At 39.2% G+C, this 14,998-nt stretch overlaps 1 protein-coding gene across 1 annotated transcript; it reads right to left on the bottom strand.

Annotated features, from left to right (window-relative positions):
* Window positions 1–511: 511 nt before the first annotated feature.
* On the bottom strand, window positions 512–7,776 carry LOC114308522 (uncharacterized). The gene is made up of 2 exons (XM_028254141.2): window positions 7,294–7,776; window positions 512–1,125 (listed from the first exon to the last, which is right to left on the bottom strand). The coding sequence occupies exons 1-2, from the start codon at window positions 7,510–7,512 to the stop codon at window positions 883–885; spliced, it is 462 nt and encodes a 153-aa protein (XP_028109942.1). The 5' UTR covers window positions 7,513–7,776; the 3' UTR covers window positions 512–882.
* Window positions 7,777–14,998: the final 7,222 nt, after the last annotated feature.

Genomic DNA, 14,998 nt, shown 5'->3' with positions numbered 1-14,998 from the left:
ATATTTTTTTTCTATGCAAAGTTGGCTCCACCACTAATAGCAATTAGCATGAAATTAAGCCTTGGGCAAGGTGGTTAAATCAAGATCCTAAGTAAGATTGTTCAGAAAATCAAGGTGAGAGAAGCCTTGAACATGGTTGTTATTGTTAAGAAGAGTTACATCATAGAATCATCACAAAATTTTATTTTTAATGTAAAATAAAATAAAAAGTATCAATAATAATTATTTATGTTACATAAATAATTTTAAAATTATTATAAAAAAATGATAAATTTAATAGCATGGGGGTTCATTCACACCTAAAACACAACGAGAGTTTGATATATGAGGAAATATTTGACAAAACAGGTTTAAGAATTCCTAATTTGATATAACCATAAATAAAGGATGGGGGTTCATTCACACCTAAAACAGAATTTGATATAATAGGTTTAAGAATTCCTGTACCATGATATAACCATAAATAAAAGACGGGGGTCATTCACACCGATCAAAGAAAAACACAACGAGGTAACATAATTGCACCTTAAAATATCTTCAATCTTAGCCAATGAAATTTAACAATTCGATCCACATCGTATTTAGATTGTTCACAATAGTATGTATTCCAAACTACAGATAAAAATCACCAATTACAAATACGAGCCCCATGTGCTTCATAACAGAGAGACCTATAGAACCTCCTGTAAGATCCAGACTATGGGGTTTCAAAGTCCACAGTTTATGTCAGCTCAATTATACACACACATTGCTTCAATCAAAGACGACTATGGGGGGTTCGAATGAATACACACCATCCATTCCAGCTCACAGCTAATCAAATGGAAATCCAATCCCAGAAGACCCTGCTTTCTGTCGGGCAAGGCAATGTTCTGCTTCACTTCACACCCACTGCAATTTGCCTTGATACTCCACACCCTGTTGGATCTTACCGTCCGCTGCCAGTGCCTGTTTCCTCACTTTGGCTGGCCTAGCGACAAACTTCACTTCAAACCTTGGAAACGGTCGATGCTGATCAACCATATCAGATGCCGATGTTGGCTCCGGTAAAATCTCATCAAGAAACTCATCTGCAACATCTCCTTCTTCATCTATCTTCAGACGCTTTGCATACCATTTCAAACCCTGAATGTATAGAAAACATAGAAGATATGACTTGAAAACACCGAAGACAACAGTAAAAGTAAAAATAAAAGAAATTAATTATGATTGATTCAAATGTATTGCTGTGATGATTAAGCAATATTGATTGAACTAGTATCAACAACACAATTCAACATGTACCCAAGGTCCTTGGCATGTAATTCTGTTTCAACATAGAGCTAATACTTTTTCAACATCTTTTACAATTCATATAATTTTCTATTTATTTTCATCATGCTAACTATCAATCCTAATTAGTGTTCAAGATAATTCTAGTCTTTTCTTCATTGCCAACATCCATCCAAACAATGTGAATTTTAAACTCCTCTGACTCTTCTTGGTAGTGTCCTACTCACTTCCAGCTTACTACTTCCAGCTAATTTCTAACATACACTTCGCAGTTCTCACACTCATTTTTAAAATAACTAAATGCACCCCATACCTAATTTTTTAAAATGCCATTTAAATTATGAATAGTGTTGTGAGCTTCACCCTGGGATGCACCTGGAGTTACCAAAAAAAGCTTAGGCCTGATTTAAAGTTTGGGCAATTAGATCTGAGGTACTATAAAATTAGGTGTGTTCATTTGTCTAAGCTCAAAACAAAACAACCGCCCATAGTTTTTGCCAAAATAAGGACAATCAAGGAACACATGACTTACACTAGTTTCAAATGTTCCTAAGGTATGGTAAGGGGGGAAGTAGTAAAAATAAAATAAAAAACAAATAAGGCACCCTTCAAATTATGAATGGTGTTGTCGGTCAGATTCACCTTGGGATGCACCTGGAGACACCAAAAAGATTAGGTTTGATTTAAAGGATTGGGCAATTGGATGGTATTATAACATTAGGTATGCACTCATTTGTCTAAGATCAAAATGAAACAATTATCTGTATATTTAGACGAAGGAAGGAAATCAATGAACACATAACTTGTGCTAAATTTAAATGTCTTAAAAGGAAATTTAGAAAATACAGTGAACGAGGAACAGGTAATAAAAATAAAATCGAACCATATAAGGCAACCCTGACAATCTTATCCTAAGAGCGAAACACCACCTAATCACAGTCTTTGAACCATGATTAGTTTCTCTTGGTTATAAGTGTGCACTAGAGAAAATGTCCTACAGCAGCAACATCACATCTTATAATTCTGTCCATGACAGAGGAAAGCACCCAAGTTATGCAAGGATCTCCGAGCTACTCAAGAACTTAACAGATATTGGTATATGACCAAACAAAAAACCTATTCTGCATAACATCTATTATGCAATTTATGAGCTACCTTAAAAGACCAGATAGTCAGGTACACATGAAGGTGGTGGTGATTGTAGTCATGGTAATGCATACAACAACGAAGGGCGGGAGTGGATCACCCAAATAGTAACAAAATTTTAGAAGTGTTTAAAGAATTCCCGTATTTATCTACTATTTTCAACCAACGAACAAATTTCAGATCTATCTCACATATTTCGATAATTCTCAAATATGTTTCAAATCTCCCAAATATTAAGATAAAATTACATGAAATTATAAATCATATTTTTCAAGTTTTTCAACATAAATTAAATAATAAAAAAAATTTCAATTTTTTTCTAAATTATTGCTAATATTTTCCCCAGTAACTCCTGATATGTGCACATTTTGTATCATTTTGTGTTATGCATTTTATGATCTCAGGAAAAAAAAAGGATATGGATATGTATAACTTGTTTGTCAATTGGACTAAATTGACATAATATTTGTTTCTTTGTGTTTTCCTAAACAAAAACAATGAAAAGTTTAGAAACATCAATCCTTTACATTTTTAGCGAAATCAATTTAGAAAGTGTTAGTAAAAGCGTGCTTTCAGAAAATTTTCCAGACTGACACAAGGATTTTCAGTCCAAACAGAGATTATTTTTATGTCAAATAATTTCATATTCCCAAAATTGCCACTATAACCATAAATGAAGGTTTTAGTGTCATAAAAAGAAAATGCATCATATATTGACTATTCAATAGAGCTAAGATAGTAACCAGATTGTTAAATATGCATGTGAATGTGGTATGAGCAGAATTCATGGCAATGCATGTAACAGTGGAGGGACCAATAAATGACAGGATTCATAAATGAGGACATCCACATTAAAAGAAGAAGTGCGAGGATACTAGTTGAAGAAGAACACTTGTTGAGGAAGGCTGGTTGGTCGTCACACATTGGCAAAGATATATGAAATAAAAAACAATAAGATATGTTTTTCCATCCACGACCAATCATTTCTATTTTTCTTCCAATGCCTAAGGGCAATAGACTCATATTAGAAGATTGGGGTACTATAGGAAAAGGAAATACATGTTGATGACAATGAAAGGCCTATTAAGACAAGCTAAAAGGCACATACTAAAAAATTTATTAAAGGAGCACATACTAAGGATTTTTTTTTAATTTTTTTTTTTTTTGGGGATAAATAAGCACATACTAAGGATATAGAATGAATAGTATCAACTCCATAGCTGAAACTGAAAAATAGTAATGAATGCACTAATAGCAATCACAGTTTCAAAGAAAAAGACAATATTAGTTATGAAACAATCAAATCAAAAGAAACAACATTGAGCATAAAGAGTGTAATACATTTTGGCAGCGGCTACTCATTACCAATGATTGACATGTCATGCATTTGTTCCCATAGCACCATTCCACAAGCCTGCCAGCAATTTAGTTACTTCCAACAAGTCGACTTTAATTATTGAAAGCATCTATGAAGAACATGCATACTAATTCTTTTTCTTAAATAAACTATGAATAATTCATTACTTCTCCTCAGAGCAATCTATACTTGTTTTATTCATTCAGCCTTTTTGGAATGTTTCTGCAATAACATTGCAAGAAAAGGATTAAAACTTTAAGAAAACTTGTTATTTAATTACAATTTATAACTAATAATGCAAAGCTCAAAGTTGATCCTAACATTTTTTTTGGGTTAAATATATCAATGATTCTCTCTTGTATACTAGCATTCATAACTACTAGTTGACAAAATATCCCAAATAGAAACTCCAAGCAATCAAGCTTACAATGAATGATTAAGACCTAGAATACACTAGGTGGTCAAATTTACAGAACAGTTAGTTTGTCCTTACTACTGTTCAGATGAATCCCTTTGAAACTTGTGTCTCAAAAACGGTTCAATTTCAAGAAAAAACATTTCAACCAGAAAGTTGATCTGGTCACCCGCTCAATCTGGTCCCACGTTCATTAACCACCCAATTAAACTCACTTAAAAGCGTAGAAATAACATTCGATTATCATGTCCTCCTAACAACTAAAAAGGCAAGTTTTAGGGTTTTGTTCTTTAAAGCTATGAGAAATCTTCGGCCACAAACATCAACCCAAAATCCTCATTTGGGGTGTTTCATCATAGAGTTCCAAGAATAAGAACACAAAAAGGACATTTGAGATTAGCCACTAAATATGTGATGTATTAGAAACAACAGAGTATGTGTTCATCTAGCTGACATTGATAGTCTACCACAAAGCCCATGCTAAAAAACTTGGTGATACCTCATATAGTCTAAAATAAGAGAAGAAATACTTATTGATTTGGTCCAACCTTCAACAGTAATTGGTAGGGTCCCTGTCCTATAAATCCATTTACAAATGGGATTGCATTATCTGTAAATGGACAGACCTCAGGCACTGTAACAGAAAAAGACACAGGCAAAGTGAATCTAGGAATTTGAACCAAATTGCTTTGTGCGCATTGGGACCTGAGCAGCATAGAAAGAATGAAACATCAAACCAAAGGCTCTTTGTAATATCTGCTGCTTACTAAACTTCTCACTGTTACATACATTACAAAATATCAAAGGCCCACCAAGGCTTGTTCATCTTTGCACCCATGAAAATGCTAGTAGCACTCCAAATGGAACCAAGCAATTCTTCTTTCATCCACTCACCTTGATTTGCATAGGAACCAAGCAATCATTCTTTCACCCCTTACAAACAACCAAAAATCCCATCGTCGTTTTAAACATATTCTGTTTTTTAGTATAAGACAGCACAAGAAGTAGTCCTGAAAATGCTACTAAGCCAACATAGTAAATCAGTCTTGTTTGAAGAACCATACGTGAACAGCATACAGTGTTACATTGAGATCGCATAAATCCCTCACTTCTACATACATTACAAACTATCAAACACCCAAAGTTTGTTCATCTTTGTACCCACGTGAATGTTAATAATAATAACACTCCAAAAGGAATATGTTAATTCATAAGTAGTAGCATACTCATGCAGACATGACCAAAGTCTACTGAACTATTACAAATGAGACAATTAAGATAATGATTGAAAATCTCACACTCATTAACTGCATCAGCAAATAAATATTTTTCTTCAACACAGTTAATAAATACTACTAACTAGTTTACTGAAAATGCTTGATTTGCATAGGAACCAAGCAATCATTCTTTCACCCCTTACAAACAACCAAAAATCCCATCGTCGTTTTAAACATATTCTGTTTTTTAGTATAAGACAGCACAAGAAGTAGTCCTGAAAATGCTACTAAGCCAACATAGTAAATCAGTCTTGTTTGAAGAACCGTACGTGAACAGCATACAGTGTTACATTGAGATCGCATAAATCCCTCACTTCTACATACATTACAAACTATCAAACACCCAAAGTTTGTTCATCTTTGTACCCATGTGAATGTTAATAATAATAACACTCCAAAAGGCATATGTTAATTCATAAGTAGAAGCATACTCATGCAGACATGACCAAAATCTACTGAACTATTACAAATGAGACAATTAAGATAATGATTGAAAATCTCGCACTCATTAACTGCATCAGCAAATAAATATTTTTCTTCAACACAGTTAATAAATACTACTAACTAGTTTACTGAAAATGCTTGATTTGCATAGGAACCAAGCAATCATTCTTTCACCCCTTACAAACAACCAAAAATCCCATCGTCGTTTTAAACATATTCTGTTTTTTAGTATAAGGCAGCACAAGAAGTAGTCCTGAAAATGCTACTAAGCCAACATAGTAAATCAGTCTTGTTTGAAGAACCGTACGTGAACAGCATACAGTGTTACATTGAGATCGCATAAATCCCTCACTTCTACATACATTACAAACTATCAAACACCCAAAGTTTGTTCATCTTTGTACCCATGTGAATGTTAATAATAATAACACTCCAAAAGGCATATGTTAATTCATAAGTAGAAGCATACTCATGCAGACATGACCAAATCTACTGAACTATTACAAATGAGACAATTAAGATAATGATTGAAAATCTCACACTCATTAACTGCATCAGCAAATAAATATTTTTCTTCAACGCAGTTAATAAATACTACTAACTAGTTTACTGAAAATGCTTTCGTGTGTTGAACACCATAGGATGAATTAATACTCGCTAATTAAATTTGTTGCGCATCCATGTTGGAAACCTAAATTAAATTTCAGTAAACTCAGAAGATTATATATTTGGACTATAAAATGTAGGACAGGTGTCCTTCCAACAATGGAGGAGCTCACTTGGACAAGTAACCACCCCCGACTTTAGTCACCTAATCTTTCATTAGATCATTAGATGTCAATGCACAAACTCCAAAAAGAAACTCAAGATTTCCCGCTTGTCGTCTTTCTTGTAGATTCACATGTTCCATTTTTGTTATTCTTAAAATTGTGTCTTCGTATGAAATGCTTTACAAGTGGCCTTGTGGCGGCCACGGTTCTGAACCCTAATCTACTAACATTGAAACGGTTTAGACTGTATAATTTCTATGCAACTGTGGGTACAATTTCTCTTCAAAAAGATAGCTTCTTGACTCAAACCTATATACCAAATTAAAATTTGGATGAAAAATCACTCAAAACACCCTCCATTCCTTGACCCAAACTTGTACCAAATTGAACTTTACTCGAGTTTTTTGCCCAAATCAAGGAAGACTCAAAATTTTCAAGGCTTTTACTCAAAATTCATATCAAATAAAGCTTTTGACTCACATTTTTACTCATTTTTTAGTAAAATCTTGAGTAATGAACAACAAATCCGAAACGAAAATAACACAATAGTTGACAAAATCAAAAGAGCAAAACAAGACCAAGTAAAGAAACTAGAAACAATCAAAGATTCACCTGAACACCGCCATCGCCGACGATACAGGGAACGAGAACTGGGCCGAGCTGAGGTCTCTCGACGGGGACTTGAACAGGAACGCTGAAGCCTTTACGATGAAGGTGAGATTCTACTCTATGCGAATCAGGACCAAGATCGTCTTCGACTTCGTCTTTGACTTCGTGCCCATCGTCCTTGGGAAACCCTAGAAACCCCGCGAGTCTCCTTAGAAGCCCCATCACTGAGCCAATCTAATTATATGTACGCAAAATATGTATACATATAGAGGTAGAAAGAGAAATGTGCGTGGTGGTGGTGGTGGTGGTGGTGGTGTGCGGCAGCGATCACCGCCGCCAGCGACACGGTAATGGAGAATTGGAGAGAGAAAAAAGAGCTTTTAGAGAGAGGACTTTTTGGGGCTGGTGTGAGGTCGTTGGTTACGAGCAAGAAAATCAGTGTAGGCACATTTTAAAGATGGTGGCGTTGGTTTTACAGTCTGTTTGGACGGCGTGATAGTGGTGAAAAAGATACGCAATAGGGTGAAAATTTCCGAAAAAGTGAGAGAATATTTTATTTTATTTTAGAGTTGTGGTACAGAGCCCGAATGGGCTACGGCTCAAATGGCTCAAAAAAAATTTTCCTTTTTTTTTTTTTTTTTTTTTCTTTTCAGCCGGAGAAAGGAGGAAGACGAAGGAGGGGGAGGGGGAGGGGGAGGGGGAGGGGGAGGAAGGAATGGAGGGGGCCTAAAAAATGGAGGAGGAGGCGGCGGAGGAGGAGGCGACGAGCGGGGCAGAGCCGACGAGGGGCGGAGGCGACGATCGGGGCAGAGCCGGCGACGATCAGAGCAGAGCAGCGAGGCGGCGAAGGCGGAGGCGCGGCGATCGGCTATCGGCGACGACGACGGCGACGGCCTCTCCCTCTCCCTCTCCCTCTCTTTCTCTCCTCCCTCTCTCTCGCCTCTGCTTCTCAGGTTCAAAACGAAGAAGAAGAAGAAGAAAAGAAAGAAGAGGAAGGAAGAAGAAGAAAAAAAAAAAAAAAATCAAAACCCAAAACGACGTCGTTTTGGGTTTTGAGCCAAATTTGAGCCAATAATTTCGGGCCCTCAAACATTATTCTTTATTTTATTTATTTTATTTTGTAAAGGAAATGTAAGATTTGGTTAAAAATAATTGGGTAAATTTCACTTTATTTCTGTGGTAACTTTCATAAGATTTATGAATTAGAACGCATACTAAGGTCTCATTTGACATAACTTATATAATTTATTTTTTTATTTTTTTATCTTTTTTTATCACATTACCTCTCTATTTTTTTACACATCTTTTCGTAAAAAGATAAAAAATATACTTTTTTAAAACACCCCAAACCAACTCTAAATTCTGTTAACTGAGCGCGTAAATTTAAGGGTGTTTGGGAACTTAATTTTTGAGTTTTTTTTTTTGTTTTTTTCATGACAAGATAAATGTTTTACAAAATAAAAATAATAATAAATCTAAACAAAATATCATATCAAACTCCATAATCATTTCATTTTTTTTCTCACAAACATCACACCCAACAAAAAAAAATCTAACTATCTTTTCAAATACAAAAAAAAAAATTCTCTAATAATATCCTACAACTAAAAAAATCCACTTTTCAAACACTTACTTTTAGGCCATGGCTTTTGTCCTGTTGGGCCCGTGGGAGCCCACCACGGGTCCCGTTTTGATAATCTAAACCGTTCAATGTGTAAAACTCATCGAGTACTATATGCCTGTAAAAAATCACGTTGATCGGATATCGATAGCTATGTAAACAAAATAGTTTTTTATCAACCGTTAATTTTTTCACCGTCCATTTTTTTTTATACAAAACTGATTTAATCATATAACTATCGATATCCAATCAATGAGATTTTTTACAGGCATGTAGTACTCGACGAGTTCTACACATTCAACGGTTCAGATTTTCAAAACGGGACCCGTGGTGGGCCCCCACGGGCCCAACAACACGGTATTCAACGGTTTAGATTTTCAAAACGGGACCCGTGGTGCGCCTTTATGCCTCCGTTTTCTTCCTCTTTTCTCTTTTAAATTAAACCTCTATACATACATACATCTATACTATTATAAAGTGAGCACCTCTTATGGTGTCCTGAAATTTGTACTATTATAAAGTGAACACTTCTTGTGGTGTCCTATGGTGTCCTGAAACTTTGTTTCTTATGCTGCCACGTATCTACTTTTTTTATTTAAAATTAAAAGAAAATTAGAGAGATGAGTGGAGGGGACTTGAACCTTAGACTTATGTTAAAAGAATAAGACTCTTACCACTTGACTAGCACACAATATATAATCAATTTTTTATTTTATTTTTATTTATTTAAATAGCATACGCATCGCTTGTGACAACCGCTAATATATATATATATACGTACTTATTTCCTTTCTTCTTCCTCCCATGCTACCAACTCTAACAAATTTCATTCTAACTTGTACAAGAAATCCAAGCGGCACACACATCTCCGCACCAAAAAATCAGTCACTCATTCTTACCATCAACAATAAATACATATATATATAATCTGTATATATGTATATATAACCTATAAATGTATATGTATTATCTAATCATTTAATATTTTACAAATCAATTTAAAATCTAAATACTAAATTTTTAAAATCATTCACAGTAGCTATCCGTTATATTAGCACAAATCATTCACAATAGCTATTCCTCCCAAAAAAACACAAAAAAGAAGAAAAAAAAAAGTTTGTGAATATATATACTGTTTCATCCCAAAAGACTCTTCATCCTAAATATATACACAAAACCTAAGGTCCTTTCTAAAGATAGATCACGTTGGTTAGTGGATATTAATTTTTAACTTCAAAAAATTTTGATTGATGCAAATCCAACATTTTTCTTCCAAGTTTTATTGCTTTTCTTATTAACTTGAAGTGGCCATGGAGTTGTAGAGAAGGACGTGGGCATAGCCATGTCAAAGGAACGAAAATATAAAGAGTGGGAAGATTGGTACAATATGCTGGAGGTAAGAAATATAAAGAGAAGTAGTAGAGAGAAAATGATGGCATACCTTTGCAAATTTAAAGATATTCAAAGAATATCTTGGTCTTAAAAAGTATGCTATTTCTTTTATGGGTCCAGCTTGTCTTAAGTTGAGATTAAGATTGAACTCGTCCAGTTCGATCTATGGGATCCATTTTTTGAGCCCGTTTTGGTAATGTGAACCGTTCAATGTGTAGAACTCGTCGAGTACTATATGCCTGTAAAAAATCACGCTGATCGGATATCAATAGCTATGTGATCAAATCAGTTTTGTATAAAAAAAATGGACGGTGAAAAAATTAACGGTTGATAAAAAACTATTTTGGTCATATAGCTATCGATATCCGATCAACGTGATTTTTTACAGGCATATAGTACTCGATGAGTTCTACACATTGAACGATTCGGATTATCAAAATAGGACTCGTGGTGGGCCCTCACGGACCCAACAGCACGGTCTAGTCCGATCTTGGACTGGACCAAAGTCACTGCCTTTTTTATAGGCGTTTGAACTACGCAGTCAGTTAATTTTGACGGAAAAGTGGACGATGTATTTTAGTCCATAAACCGTATGGGAGTTATGCGGTGGTTTTTGAATGTTAGGGGGTAATCTGCACCAAGCCCAAATCAGAGGAAGTAATTGACGTATGCCAAAAATAATTTTACTAATAATATTTTTTTACAATATAAAGATTATCTATTAGAATAGGGAAAAAAATATAATAAATGAGACATATAACTTTCATATATTTTTATTTGAAAGTCCAAAATCTATAATGAAAGCCGTTGGTTGGGTCTGCAGACCTACTACGGGAATTGATTTAGTAATTTAGGTCATTCATTTTATCAAATATTTTATGTATTTTATCCACTCATAAAATTATTTTGATTCGATAATCGTAATCTAATTTTATTATTGTACGGGGGGCAAATATTCGGTACCGCCTGTATTCCTTACGTCCAAGCTCCGCTTCGATCCGATTAACCTGCAAGCACAACGGCGGTGAACTACCCGGTGGTGTGTTACCGGAAAACCCCTCCGACGGTCAAGTTAGCACACACTCAGAGATAGAGAGAGAGAGAGGAAGAGAGTTTCTCTCACCATATGAAGTTCCATGCCTAGCATGGGGGGCGCAGTCATCCTTATATACTTTCTGTGTTCACTTCTGCACCCATTCGTCTATTGACGCATAGAGTTGTTCTCCCATCTGTCAGCGCAAAACCAGCTAAACACCACCTAATCAAACTGTCAGACGACATTAACGGGAATGAGCAGCCCGGCGGCATCACCTCGGCCTCATACGACCATGCTACGTAACGAGTCTAACAGCGCCACTCGCCGAGCTCCGTTATGACCGAGCTTAGCAGCCCCCCGTAATGACTGAGCAGTTGCTCGATCAGACGGTCTGCGGAGGATCTTGCACGCCGATCTCAACGAGCAAACAACGCGAACCGAGCTAGCAGAGAAGTTATCCTGGCCAAATCGGACCTGGGCTTTAACCGAGTGCACTGCATCTGGATTGTCCCAGTCTAGCTCGACCCAATATGCTCGAACCAATTTTAGCCCGGTCATTACCACGGCCCAAAGCCAGCTTATGAAAGCTCCCTCACAATTGCCCCTTAATTTTGTCCGCATTTGCGTGATCGGAATTACATTACAAGGCCGGGCTAGACTTTTTGCTCGGTGGTTTACTTTGCTCGGTTTAGAAACCTCAAAGTTGACAAACAAAGTCAACTCGTCAACACGCTTATTGGCGAGTAAAATCAACTCCGCAACTTCTTGAGCGAGCAAAATCAACTTAGCAAGGACCTTCAAAGTTAGTGAGGAAAGCCAGCTCAGCAATTTGATTCTTGGTAAATAAGATCAGCTCAGCAAGGAACTCCAAGGTCAGCGAGCAAGGTCAGCTCGACGACTTTCTTCTTGACGAGGAAGATCAGCTCAGAAAGGAAATCCAAGGTCGGCAAGCAAGATCCGCTCCGCGACTTACTTCTAGGCGAGCAAGATCAGCTCAACAAGGAACTCCAAGGTTGGCAGGCAAGGTCCGCTCCGCAACTTGTTTATTGGCGAGCCAGATTAGCTCGGCAAGGAACTCCATGGTCGACAAGCACGGTCCGCTCAGCGACTTGCTTCTTGGCAAGCAAGATTAGCTCAGCAAGGAACTCCAACGTTGGCGAGCAAAGTTAGCTCGGCGACTTTCTTCTTGGCGAGCAATATCATCTGGGCAAGGAACTCTATAGTCAACGAGCAAGGTTCGCCCGGCGACTTGTTTCTTATCAAGAAAGATCAGCTCGGCAAATAACTCTAAGGTCGGCGAGCAAGGTCAGCTGGCGACTTGCTTCTTGGCGAGCAAGATCAGCTCGGCAAGGAACTCCAAGGTCGGCGAGCAAAGTCAGCTCGACGACTTGATTCTTGGCTAGCAAGATCAACTCGGCAAGGAACTCCAAAGTTGACGAGCAAGGTCGGCTCCCCGACATGCTTCTTGGTGAGCAAGACCAGCTCGGCAAGGAACTCAAAGGTCGGCGTGCAAGGTCGGCTCAGCGACTTACTTTTTGGCGAGCAAGATTAGCTCGGCAAGGAATTCAAAGGTCGGCGAGCAAGGTCAGCTCGGTGACTTGCTTCTTGGCGAGCAAGATCAGCTCAACAAGGAACTCAAAGGTCGGCGAGCAAGGTCAGCTCGACAACTTTTTTCATGGCGAACAAGATCAGCTCGGCAAGGAACTCCATGGTCGACAAGCAAGGTCCACTCGACGACTTACTTCTTGGCGAAAAAGATCAGCTCGGCAAGGAACCCAAAGGTCGGCCAGTAAAGTCAGCTCGGCGACTTTCTTCTTAGCGAGCAAGATCAGCTTGGCAAGGAACTCAAAGGTCGGTGAGCAAGGTCAGCACGACGAGTTGCTTCTTGGCGAGTAAGATCAGCTCGGCAAAGAACTCAAAGGTCGGCGAGCAAGGTCCGTTCGGTGACTTGCTTCTTGGCGAGCAAGATCAGCTCAGTAAGGAACTCCATGGTCGCCGAGCAAGGTCCGCTCGGTGACTTCCTTCTTGGCGAGAAAGATCAGCTCGGCAAGGAACTCCAAGGTCAGCGAGCAGGGTCAGGGAGGCAACTTGCTTCTTGGCGAGCAAGATTAGCTTGGCAAAGAACTCAAAGGTCGATGGGTAAGGACCGCTTCGCGACTTGCTTCTTGGCGAGAAGATCAGCTTGGCAAGGAACTCCATGGTCGATGAGCAAGGTCCGCTCGCGCGACTTACTTCTTGGCGAGCAAGATCAACTCGACAAGGAACTCCCAGGTCGATGAGCAAGGTCAGCTCGGCGACTTGCTTCTTGGTGAGCAAGATCAGCTCGGCAAGGAACTCAAAGGTCGGCGGGCATGGTCCGTTCGGCGACTTGCTTCTTAGCGAGCAAGATCAGCTCAGCAAGGAACTCCATGGTCGCTGAACAAGGTCCGCTCGGCGACTTCCTTCTTGGCGAGAAAGATCAGCTCGACAAGGAACTCCAAGATCAGCGAGCAAGGCCAGCGAGGCGACTTGCTTCTTGGCGAGCAAGATCAGCTCGGCAAGGAACTCCATGATCGATGAGCAAGGTCCGCTCGCACGACTTACTTCTTGGCAAGCAAGATCAACTCGGTAAGGAACTCCCAGGTCAGTGAGCAAGGTCAGCTCAACGACTTACTTCTTGGCGAACAAGATCATCTCGGCAAGGAACTTAAATCTCGGCGGGCAAGGTCCGCTCGACGACTTGCTTCTTGGTGAGCAAAATCAACTCAGCAAGGAACTCTATTGTCGACGAGCAAGGTCAGCTCGGCGACTTACTTCTTAGCGAGCAAGATCAGCTCGGCAAGGAACTCTAGGGTCGGCAAGCAAGGTCAGCTCGACGACGTGCTTCTTGGTGAACAAGATCAGCTCAGCAAGGAACTCAAAGGTCGGCGTGCAAGGTCCGCTCCGCGACTTGTCTCTTGGCGAGCAAGATCAACTCGACAAAGAACTCCATGGTTGATGAGCAAGGTTCACTCGGCGACTTCCTTCTTGGCAAGCAAGATCAGCTCGGTAAGGAACTCCAAGGTCGGCGAGCAAGGTCAGCTCGGCGACTTGCTTCTTGGCAAACAAGATCAGCTCGGCAAGGAACTTAAAGGTCAGCGGGCAAGGTCCGCTCCGTAACTTGCTTCTTGGCGAGCAAGATCAGCTCGGCAAGGAACTCCATGGTCGACGAGCAAGATCAGCTCGGCAAGGAACTCAAAGGTCGGTAAGCAAGGTCAACTCAGTGACTTGCTCGGCAAGGAACTTAAAGGTCGGCGAGCAAGATCCGCTCAGCAACTTACTTCTTGGCGAGAAAGATCAGCTCGGCAAGGAACTCCAATGTCGGCGAGCAAGGTCAGCTCGGCGACTTTCTTCTTGGCGAGCAAGATCAGCTCGGCAAGAAACTCCAAGGTCGGCGAGAAAGATCAGCTCGGCGACTTGCTTCTTGGCGAGCAAGATCAGCTCGGCAAGGAACTCAAAGGTCGGCGAGCAAGGTCAGCTTGGCGACTTTCTTCTTGGCGAGCAAGATCAGCTCAGCAAGGAACTCCAGGGTCAACAAGCAAGGTCCGCTCAGCAACTTCCTTCTTGGCGAGCAAGATCAGCTCGGCAAGGAACTTCAAGGTCGGCGAGCAAGGTCAGCTCCGCGACTTACTTCTTGGCGA

Source organism: Camellia sinensis, chromosome 11, assembly GCF_055761805.1.
Source record: "Camellia sinensis isolate YWXY chromosome 11, ASM5576180v1, whole genome shotgun sequence".
In the NCBI taxonomy this organism is placed as follows: Eukaryota; Viridiplantae; Streptophyta; class Magnoliopsida; order Ericales; family Theaceae; genus Camellia; species Camellia sinensis.
The sequence above is the reverse complement of the archived record's forward strand: the minus strand, read 5'-3'. Positions and strand labels throughout refer to the sequence as shown.

Coding starts and splice junctions, on each gene's coding strand:
- LOC114308522 (XM_028254141.2), bottom strand. CDS start 7,512: ATGGGGCTTCTAAGGAGACTCGCGGGGTTTCTAGGGTTTCCCAAGGAC. Junction 1,126..7,293: donor TCGGCGATGGCGGTGTTCAG/GTGAATCTTTGA, acceptor CTATACATTCAG/GGTTTGAAATGGTATGCAAA.